The sequence below is a fragment of the Zingiber officinale genome, unplaced genomic scaffold (assembly GCF_018446385.1).
Source record: "Zingiber officinale cultivar Zhangliang unplaced genomic scaffold, Zo_v1.1 ctg174, whole genome shotgun sequence".
Lineage (NCBI taxonomy): Eukaryota > Viridiplantae > Streptophyta > Magnoliopsida > Zingiberales > Zingiberaceae > Zingiber > Zingiber officinale.
The window spans coordinates 109,102-120,613 of NW_024589864.1; the positions used below are offsets into that span (position 1 = coordinate 109,102).

At 47.2% G+C, this 11,512-nt stretch overlaps 2 protein-coding genes across 2 annotated transcripts; one reads left to right on the forward strand and one right to left on the reverse strand.

Moving 5' to 3' along the window:
- Positions 1–5: 5 nt before the first annotated feature.
- Positions 6–3,608, reverse strand: LOC122036557 (LRR receptor-like serine/threonine-protein kinase GSO1). The gene is made up of 3 exons (XM_042595912.1): positions 3,285–3,608; positions 1,826–3,163; positions 6–1,754 (listed from the first exon to the last, which is right to left on the reverse strand). The coding sequence occupies exons 2-3, from the start codon at positions 3,081–3,083 to the stop codon at positions 124–126; spliced, it is 2,889 nt and encodes a 962-aa protein (XP_042451846.1). The 5' UTR covers positions 3,084–3,163; positions 3,285–3,608; the 3' UTR covers positions 6–123.
- A 3,780-nt stretch (positions 3,609–7,388) lies between these two features.
- On the forward strand, positions 7,389–8,474 carry LOC122036548. The gene has a single exon (XM_042595897.1). It carries the CDS (start codon positions 7,389–7,391, stop codon positions 8,472–8,474), a length of 1,086 nt encoding a protein of 361 aa, XP_042451831.1.
- Positions 8,475–11,512: the final 3,038 nt, after the last annotated feature.

An 11,512-nucleotide genomic window follows, 5' to 3' on the forward strand; every position in this document is an offset into this window, starting at 1 on the left:
GAATATGAAGAAGAAGATTCAAGCAGATGATCTGAAATTCCAAATAATGATCAGGAAATTTGACAAGAAATTGAAGTAACAGCAATCTTTAGTTTCTCGCTCTAACTTTTGAATCCTTTCGACTCAATTCCCTCCATCCTTGTCGACAGTGCAAGTCTCAGAAGCAGAGCTTTGCTTCTCCGAAGAGCCGACGGTTTTCATCGCCTCAACCTTCCAGTACTTGCCATTGGCTCCGCCTTGCACTCCTTCCTTCTCCCCGAAGCCCTCCTCGCCAGCGTCGGAGTCGGAATTCGACACCGAGACCTCCATCCACTTGCTCCACACCTTCACCAGCATGCACAGCAAAACCATGCAAACCACCGCCGACGTGGAAACGATCGCCACCACGATCCCAGCCACCGCCGCATTCGACAGCCGAGCCATCTTTCCGTCCATCGGCTTCGCGCAGGAACTCAGCGGCGCGTCGCAGAGATGGGTCCCAGCGAAGGAGCTTGCCGGGAAAACGGAGAGTTTTTCCGGAATCTCGCCGGAGAGAGGGTTTTCCGACAGGTCGAGACGGTGGAGACTGGTGAGTTGCTGCAGGGACTCTGGAATTTGACCGTCGAGTTGGTTGAAGGAGAGGTTGAGCCTCTCTAGTTTGGTGAGCTTCCCCAATGACCACGGAATGCCTCCTGAGAGCTGATTCTTGCTCAAATCCAGCATTACTTGGAGCTCCACTAGCTCCCCAATCTCCGGCGGTATCCCTCCGGTGAAGTAGTTCTCCGACAACCTCAGCTCGTAGAGCTTCTGCCAGTGCTTGACCGCTGCGGCAGGGATTGAACCGGTGAGGTTGTTGAGCTGCAAGTTGATGACGTTCAAGGAAGTGAGCTGGCCGAGCTCCGCCGGAATACTCCCAGAGAGAGAGTTGTCTTGCAGACAGAGCTTGAGCAGCGATGAGCAGTTACCGAGCTCCGGCGGTATGCCGCCGGTTAGCTGGTTAGATGAGAGGTCGAGCTCTCCGAGTGCGTTAAGCGTTCCAAGCCATGCAGGAACTTCACCGGAGAACCCGTTTCCGGCCAGTAGCAGATGCTTCAGCCTCGAGCAATTTGAAATTTCTATAGGGATGTTACCTTCAAAATTATTGAAAGATAAATCGAGCAAGTCGAGCCACCTGAGCTGGCCGATCTCATTGGGAATCCTCCTGCTCAACAGATTCTGGCCCAATCGGAGCCGGGTCATGTTTCTCGACCCACCAATCGCCGAAGGAACCTCCCCGGAGAAACAATTATCAGTCAAGTCGAGTTTCACAATCGAATTTGAGCCCAACAATGGCGAGATCGATCCATTGAACTTGTTATGCGACAAGTTGACGAAGGAAAGATTCTTAAGCGAAGACAGCGACTCCGGAAGAGGGCCACGGAGCGAGTTGTTGTACAACGTGACGAGGCTCAGCTCGGCGAGGAGTCCGAAACTGGCCGGGAGTTCGCCGGAGAGCCGATTGTCTGCCAGAGCCAGTGCTTGAAGCCTGGCGCAGTAGCCCAAACTCGGAGGAATCCGTCCAGTAAGACCATTCTGCCTCAACTGTAGCAACTCCAAGTTCTTCAGATTCCCTATCATCTCAGGAATCGAGCCACTCAAGTTATTCCCGAAGAAATCCAACTCCTCCAAGCCGGTGCAATTGGCGATCTCATCCGGAATCCCCCCGCTCATCTGGTTCTCATACAAGTAGAGCAGCTGCAGCCTCTGCAACTTGCCAATCTCCACTGGGATTCTTCCTGTGAGCAGAGCTCAATCAATAGCCTACTTATTATACGATTAACATAGCACAAATCACCACTATCGATACCTGTGATGCCATTGTGGAAGAGCGACAGCATCTGGAGGTTGCTCAGGTTCCCTATCTGAGGAGGCAGCCCCCCTGTCAAGCTGTTGTTGTGGAGCACAAGGTTCTCGAGGTTCACCAGACTATCGATTTCCGATGGAATGGTGCCGGTGAGTGTGTTGTTGGAGAGGTCGAGCGAGCGGAGCGAGCCGCAGCTCAGTAGGCCTTCGACGGTTCCCGTGAGAGAGTTTCCGGCGACGAAAAGGTTCTGCAAGCTGGATGACTCAGTGCAGAGGTCACTCGAGATGCTTCCTTCGAAATGGTTGTTGGAGAGGACTAAGTAAGTGAGGTTCTTGAGGTGCATTGTGGAGATGGCATTGATGGTGCCTGAGAGGTTGTTGCTCGACAAGTCGAGGACTCGAAGCTCTGTCAGTTGGTTGAGAACAGGAGGCAACGTGCCGGTGAGCTTGTTGCCTAGCAAATTGAGGTAATTCAGACTTGTGAGCTTGCCGAGCTCCGGCGGGATGGATCCAGAGATGTGGTTGTTTGCCAGATTCAGTGTTCGCAACTCCGCGAGCTCTCTTACCGACGAGGGGATCTCTCCTTGCAGCATGTTGTCAGCCATGGACACCACTCGGAGTGCATTGCAGCCACTGAATAGCTCTTCAGGTGCCGTGCCACCGAGCCTGTTCTTCTCCATGTTCAGTATCTTGAGCTTGCTCAGGTTGTTGAATTCTGGGGGAATTCCGCCGGATAACTGACAGTAAGCAATGCCCAGCACTTCCAGCTCAATGCAGTTGCTGAGCTGTGAAGGGATCGCCCCCGAGAACGAGTTGTCGCCGATACGAAGAACCTTGAGGCTCTTCAGCAGGCCTAACTCAGGGGGGATGTGCCCAGAGAGGGAGTTGGAGTAGAGGAGCAACTGCTTGAGGTTCTTGAGCATGCCGATCTCCGAGGGGATCGAACCGGAGAGGGAATTCGACGATAAGTCAAGCGTCTCGAGGGATCGGAGCCCCCCGATTTTGGAAGACAATGTGCCTGAAAGCCCACAGCCTGACAAATTCAATGCAAGAACATGGTTCTTGCTTTCTGAACATGTGACCCCCCTCCAGCCACACGGATCGAAACCTGGAGACCAGCCGGATAGAACTCCCCGGGGATCAACGAAATCCGGCCTGACATCGAGGAGATGAGCATAATTCACTGCGGACTCGGCGAGTGCTGCCAAGCTCCAGAGAGCACAAAAGGCGAGCAACATGGAGGACCTCTCCATGGTTGCCATTCTTCCCAACCTTGCATCAACAACGAGTGCCAAAAGGATGAACTCTTCAAGTAGCGAGTTGGATCAACAGTAGCATCAAACTGACAAAAAAGTTTGATTATGACAAGGTTTTGATGGTGATTAAGTGAAAAAACTAAACATAAACAAATAGCCAGAGAAGAATCTGATTGTATTTGACTGAAATAGATGAAAAAGGCTTACTGATCTCCAATGGCTGAATGTTCTATGTCTGCTTCTCGAGGATGATCATTTGCCTTTTGAAAAACACAGCCTCACTTTACTGTCTCCAGGGGCAATGATTTGAGGGCAATGCTAGAGAAATCGATATAAATAGCAGTTTGTCAGATGGTGGTGCGTGTGCCGGATTTATATAGATGACTCAGGGAAAGGCAGAGTTGACTGTGATGGATAAGGATATCTAATACAATTAGATTTTGAAGAGGAGAAGATTATAGGAGAGGGGAAATTATGATGTTCATCCTCACCCTTTCTTCTCAATTCGTTCGTTCTCTCAATATCTTTATCCTTCTCGAAGAGACCAAGGCAAATAAGGGAGAGATTTTTTCATGAGTCTAATGGTGTTGTCTATTATTGTAATTGACCAATTTTCGACTATGATTCCCATCTTGCAATGGAGCCAGGAGCCAAAAGCCAAAAACACATGTTTCTGAAATTTCTCCCAACCTAAACCCACCTAATTCAATGGTCACCCACTAAAGTGGGTCAACCTTTTTGAAAGGTCACCATGTTCGCCACTATCAAACCTTCTGTCTTCATCCCAAAAGTGTGCAATGAAGAAGATCCGGTGGCCAAATAAACCAAACAAGTAGATAAAATCTCTCTGTCTCGCTCCCTCTCTCTGGCCTTCTTCTCGCATTGTATCCAACCCTTTTTCACTCCATGTCGGCGTCACGTGGGATAGTCAAGTCAAGAAACAAACAAAGTCACGTCAAGTCAAATCAATTTTAAATCCAATCAAACTGAACTCAAGTCAGATCATATCGAGCTCTGGTCAAGTCATCTCCTGCTAAAAGACATCGAGTCAAGTCCATTTGAATCGCATCTGAGTTTTATCCGCCCCAATTTAAAACTTTGATTCGACGTGACAATTATTGAAACGTCAATCACGAACTGTCTCTCCATAGAGAGGGAAGATTGTGTGTTCGTTGGAACTAAGATTATTCTTTCACTTCTATTCATAGAGAATTGTTTGTAGCAAGCAATTTATATTATTTTATTTCCTCCTTACTATTCATTTTTGCCTTTCATTTTTTTCTAATCTTTTCTTCAAGATTTGATTTTAACTAGGGGTCTTACCAGTCTTAACGCCCGTCTAACAACTTCTTTGAGTCTTTTGAAAACTTTGTCAGAAAATCTCTGGTACTCGGCATTTGACAGACCGACATACTGAGAATTCAACTCAACAACAACGGACTTGATTGAAGTTCGACCTAAAGAAAGCCGTCAACTTGTCAAAAACAGCCGTGATAGAGACAAACCTGACTTGTATCTAATTGGTCGAAAATATTCATCTATACTAGTCATTTAATCTCTTGATATTGGACCGGATCAAGGGGTATGTCTTCTTTCTTAGGGTGGAAGCCTTACAGGCAAGCGTATGGTCATAGTCGTGTTAGTTTCCGATGTGGTTTTATTCAATCGAACCGGTTCAAGCGTCAAGTTGATCACAAATCCTCCAATGCTTGAAGCAAATTGCAGTGTATCCTGTGCGACGAGAGATCCTCCATTGCTTGAACTGGATCGGTGGACCTAGGTTCACGGTTTAATCGATTTGAATCGATTGGGTTGACTCCATAGTTTTTGAAGTACACTGGACCAAGATGAGAAAAAGGCTGAAGACACATTCACTTTTGAGAGATCTAATTCGCAACTAATTACGATCGGATTATAACTATGTTTCAATCATAATTATAAGTGGACTATCTTCTAATCTATTTTTTTTTTATGGACTAGAGGATCTAGTCACTACTTTTAAGAGCATATGGTCCATAAAAAAATGAACTAGAGGATATATCACTTAAAATTATGACTGGATCATGAACGCGATCCGACCGATCGTAATTGATTACGATCCCTCCTTGATTCATCGTCTCTCTAATTTATAATTTGAGATAGGATGGGTGACCAGAGGTCATACGGTATTGAGCTCATTTGATTAGAATGAGTCTACTTGAAATTTAAGATTTAGATTGATCAGAGGATGACATCGTCTATGCTTCAAATTGATCAATCTAGATGTCAAGGATAGAAGGGCATTTGTCATATATTGTGAAGAGTCACAATTAGTAGTCACAAGGTGATGTTGGATCTCAACATCCTTATAACTTGGGTAGTAATGATATGTTGCTAGATACCGCTCATTACTTATGCTTCTAAATGGGTTTAGGAGCATTGTTAACGTTACAAGAACCTATAGGGTCACACACAAAGGACAATTAGATGGAGAATAGGTTTGATCCTGTCGGGAAGCTGAGAAGACGAACCTGCCGGGATGACGTGTCTGGAAGGTTAACCGCATCCCATGACCCGGTTGATGATCTGTCCGCTGCGTTGACCAAGTCGTCTGAAGTCCTCCGGGCAACTGTACCTGCAGCCAGTGACCGAGTTGCCCCGGTCTCTGGTACCTCGGTGCTCGAGGCGGATCCCACAAATGCATAAGCAGCCGCATAATAACATGATAATAAAATAAGCATGAAACGAGTGCAATGACATACCCTGGCCCAGGGGGCGCCCTCAGATGGATCGGTGAGTTGGTCGTGGTGCTGATCGAATCATCGTGTGGCGACATGGGATCTAATGCAGCAAGGGTCCCAAGAGACGGCTCGTAGGCCGGATATGGTAACAGCACCTCGGCGGGAATATCACAACGGCTCATAGGCCGTCGTACAACACGCAGGTCGGATAGTGCAGATGACTCACAAGCATGATAATGGTGTGACGAATGAAATACCACGGCTCGATGGCTGGACATAATCTCGGCGCGATGGGCGGAAGAAGCAAACCTGAGTCCGCCTGATGGTGGCTGTCCCGTGGGTGACAGAGGCGGCTACGAGAAGCAGCGGTGTCACCCACAGCCGCCGGAGGCGGTAGTGATGGTGAAAGATGCCGCTGGCAGCTGGGGAAGGCGACTGCGGTTGCCTGAGGCAACACATGCTGAGGCAGCAGACATGGCCGGCGTCGGCAGTAACGAAGGTACACATCAGTTCCGGCAGGCGACGACCGGCAGAGATGTCAACTGGAGGTATCTGCCGGCGAGAAGAGAAAGCGGCGACCGTGGGCGTGGAGGGGGAGATCTCCCGTCTACAAAGCTGACGGCGGCCAAAAGACGTCCTCCTCTTCTTTGCGGCAACACTAGAATGACGCAGCTAAAGGGAAGTGGATAGAGGAGAAAGGAAAGAAAGCGCCGGCATCTCCGTCGTCGCCGGCGACGGGCACCAAAAGGAGAACCATCCTCCTCGGCTGGCGGCGTTCCCCCAAAACCCAATCCCCTCTAAAACACGAGCCGCCTCTCCCTTTAAAGCCCTAGCTTGTAAAAAGACCCAAGTGCCCCTGTCTTTTCCTCCTAATTTCATCTCTGCCACTCAACTATATCCGGATCAAGGTTCATATGATGAACCAAGAGGATTAGATTCATGTGATGAACCAAATTGGATTAAGAGTAATCCAAATTAAATTAATTGAGTTGGACTCGATTTGATTCATGTGTTCAATGGATCTAATTTATATTATGTTTCATTGAATCAATTTAATCAATGAATAGAGATTCATTATATTAAATTGATTTGAATCAAATAGTTAGATTCGATCAACCATGTGAGAGAAGTGGTCAAGTTTGACTTGACTTGAGAGGGAAGATGAAAGGTCAAGTTTGACTTGACCATTGCCACCTCATTTGTGAGTTGGCATTGTGAGCATATAATCCGTACATGATAAGTAGTGGCTACGTGGTTTTATTTTTTTTTATTTTTTTCCTTGCGTTAGTGGTGATAAGCTTTCCTAGTTTTAAGGGATAAATGAGTGGAATTAGTCTTCCTATTTTTATGAGATAAAATATAGGAATTAGTCTTAGGTTTGTGGTGTATTTAAAGGGTCCTAGAGATGTGTAATAATTCAATTCATTTTTCCATCTTCTAAGAAAGTATTCTATCAGTTATCTTCCTCCTCACTATATTCCTCTTGCATATTAGTGTATGCCTTGGGTGTGCTATTTATCGATTCTAAGCCAACATTTGGTATCAGAGCCTTGGCAGTATAGAACACCCAAGAATCCACGATTCCACAAAAATGTCTGGCATCCCACAAGTTGTTGTAAAGGAAAACGGCGGAGTGTCATTTCCCTATCTGATGTTAAGCCCTCATAATTATACTGTGTGGGCAATAAAGACAGAGGCGATTCTTGATGCACAGGGAGTCTGGGAGGCGGTGGAGCCGGTGGAAGGAGCCCAGGTGGATGCAAAGAAGGATAAAAAGGCACGTGCATACATCTTGCAGTGTGTCCCCGAAGACATACTTCTCCAGATCGCAACAAAGAAGACGGCGAAGGAAGTCTGGGACAGCCTCAAGACGAGGTACCTTGGAAGTGATCGAGTGAAGAAGGCACGCGTACAAATGTTGAAGAGTGAGTTTGACGCCCTCCGGATGAAGGAGACCGACACGATTGATGAGTTTGCTGGCAAACTCAGTGCTATGAGCAGCAAGTTCTCCGCTCTTGGTGCCACGCTTGAATATTCATCTTTGTTAAAGAAGTTACTCGATTCTATCCCTGATAAGTTATTTCCTATTGTTGTCGGTATTGAGCAGTTTCACGATCTTGAGACGATACAATTTGAGGAGACTATTGGGCGACTGAAGGCGTACGAGGAACGAACACTACGATTACGCAGCAACACCAACGACACTGAAGGTGAGCTCCTACTAACTCATGCCGAATGGCAAATGCGACAGAAGGGGAGCAACGTGGACACTTCGTCAAGAGGAAAGGGGCGTGGATCCAGCAGCCCTAGTCGTGGCAAATGGCGCAGTCGTGGTCGTGGTATGCCGAGCCAAGATAGTGTAGGAGGCACTCGAGACAAGAGATATATAAAGTGTTTCAATTGCGAGAAAATGGGGCATTATGCGTCTGAATGCTACAACAAGCGGTGTGATGATGAGGCTCACCTCACTTGTGTCACCGATGAAGAGCCAACACTGATGATGACTGTGTCCCACGAGGAGTCTAACGCTAGGCATGAGCGGCAGGATACCATTCTGCTCAGTAAAGAGAGGTTGCTACCGGAGATGTACCGAGGCGTTAAGAAAGAAGATAAAGACATCTGGTACCTTGACAACGGTGCCAGCAACTACATGACTGGCCATCGCGAGAAGTTTTAAGAACTAGATGAAACCATCACCGGAAGGGTGAGGTTTGGCGATGGATCAACCATTGAGATCATGGGCAAGGGGACGATTGTGTTCGAATGCAAGAACGGCGATCGGAAGGCTCTCCACGAGGTATACTACATTCCGAAACTTTGTAGTAATATCATAAGTCTCGGCCAATTAACAGAAACTGGGAACGAGGTGCACATGAAAAGAGATACCATGAAGGTGATTGATAGGAGCGGGAAGATCTTGATGCTGGTAAAGCGAACACAGAATCGCTTGTACAAGATAACCTTGAAGATATTCAAGCAAGTGTGTCTCCTAGCAAGACTAGAAGACCCAACCTGGCTAGGGAACATGCAAAGCAGCGAACCGGTAGTGCGCAGGGCACTGTCCAGGTGCAAGTCTGCAGGAGGCAGACTTGGCATACATCCGAGTCGGGCATGCGCGGAAGGCATGCCAAGCAGAGCGGCAGTGCAAGGCTGCCCAAGCCCAAGTCTTACAGGAGGAAGACTTGGCAAACCAGCAAGTGTGGAATGGGCGCAAGCCATACCAAGCAGAGGATTGGCAGTGCGTTGGGCACGTTCTAAGCCCAAGTTTGCAGGAGGCGAACTTGGCACCGAAGCGGGCGTGACAAGTATGCAACATATGCCAAGCAGCAAAGGCGGACAGATGGACTTGTTCGTTGTGCGAGCAGATGGACTTGCTCGTGTTGCCAAAGGAGCAGACAGACGGGACTCGTCTGTGGCAATGAATATGCGAGCAGACGGACTTCCCTGTGGCGCCAAGAGAACTAACAGACGAGACTTGTTCGTGGTGCCGAAGAGATCGAGTTGTGGGCCGAGCACTTGGTGTGCAAATAGAATTTGGCGCGGGGCCAAAGAAGCGGAGCCATGGATAAAACAGACAGATGGACTTGTTCGTGGTGCAGACAAATGGACAGCTCGTGGTGCCAAAGGTGGACAGATTGTGGTTGAGTTCGTTAATACCGGAGAACAACAAGCCGATGTATTAACTAAAAGCATTGCCGGGAGTGAAGCTGCCTGCCATGCGATAACTACTCGGCGTCCGTGACTTAGAACCATGTCAGGATTAGGAGGGGTAATGTGAGCATATAATCCGTACATGATAAGTAGTGGCTACATGGTTTTATTTTTTTTATTTTTTTCCTTGCGTTAGTGGTGATAAGCTTTCCTAGTTTTAAGGGATAAATGAGTGGAATTAGTCTTCCTATTTTTATGGGATAAAATATAGGAATTAGTCTTAGGTTTGTGGTGTATTTAAAGGGTCCTAGAGATGTGTAATGATTCAATTCATTTTTCCATCTTCTAAGAAAGTATTCTATCAGTTATCTTCCTCCTCACTATATTCCTCTTGCATATTAGTGTGTGCCTTGGGTGTGCTATTTATCGATTCTAAGCCAACAGGCATTAGGTGGGACAATGATGATGCTCCACATCATCAAGGTTGGCTTATGTGTGTGCCACATCATGAGGGAGATCAAGAGTTGTGACTCTTGATATCCCATGGAGGTTTAAAACCTCTCCTTGAAGTGGGCGGTCACTTAACTCATTGTGAGAGTTTCATTTTGTTTCGTAACTCCATCTTCTTCCTCCTTGCTTTTCTTCTTCTCTCCCTCTCCTCCACCTTGGCCGAAACCTCCTTGAGTGCTAGCACACTTAAGAAGTTTTTCTCCACCTAATCGTTCGTGTGGATACACATAGAGGGGTGTTCACTTGACATCCTTGATATCCTGTGAACCTTGTGTTGGGACCGATGTGCCCGCTAGAGGGGGGTGAATAGCGTCTCACCAAAATCGATGGCTTCCTACGTATTCGTTAGTTGCACAGCGGAATAATACGAAACTAAATACGAATATGAAAGCTAAAAGACAAAGAAAGGAAATGCAAACCAATGCACGTCAATGTAACGTGGTTCGGAGATAACTTGCTCCTACTCCACGGTTGTCCGTAAGGTGGACGATCCCGATCCTTCGGTGGATTAACCCCCGGCAAACTCCGGCTACTCAAGCAACTCCTTGTGGGTGGAGAAACCTCACCACAACACCAACCAAGAACACTTGGACACAAGATAACCTTGAGCACGTTTGGTGACTACTAATTAGGCTTTAACCAAGTCTAATTTCGTCACCTTGGCCGGCCATCCCAAGCTCCTTCTTATAAAACTTGGAACAAATCAGTAAGTTGATTTGCCCGTTACCAGTCGACTGGTCCTTGCACCAGTCGACTGGTGTCAGCTCAACGACTCTCTCAACGGCTCTCTACAGTGCACCAGTCGACTGCTACAGTCACCCGTCGACTACTACAGTACTGCTACAGTAACGCTACGTTACTGCTACAGTAACGCTACTGTACTGCTGCAGTAACGCTACAGTAAACCCTAATTCTAAGATTTTACCTCGAGTACATTCACTCAGCACTCGTTCTCGCCCGACCAACCTAGACCTAGCCTTCTAGCCTCCTCCATCAACTTTGCGTCCCTCGGATGTCTCCCCATCCTTCATGTCTTGCCTTCTGGAGTTTCCATCGGCCTTGTCATTATTGTCGGGTCTTCCTTTGCCAAGAGGTCGCGCCTCCGGGACTTCATCCATTGCCAAGTCACACTTGGACTTACGTTGCCAAGACTACATGCTTGGACTTACACCGCCAAGACTCATCCTTGAACTTTCCTCCTTTGCCAAGATCACACTTGGACTTACGTTGCCAAGACTACATGCTTGGACTTACAACGCCAAGACTCACCCTTGGACTTTCCTTGTTGTACTTGTATCCTGCACACTCACAATGCATATCAAATACAACAATAAACCTAACTTAAACCTTTGCCCAAACATCAAAACTTAGGGCACCTAGATTGCTCCAACAATCTCCCCCTTTTTGATGTTTGACAACCTGTTTAAGTTAGGGAAACATAAATGCAATACATATGCAAATAAATATGCAAATCAACTCATGCATAAATAATGGAACCTAAATCTCTAGGCTCCCCGTTCACCTAAGCTCCCCCTTGAGCTAGGATTTCCCGCA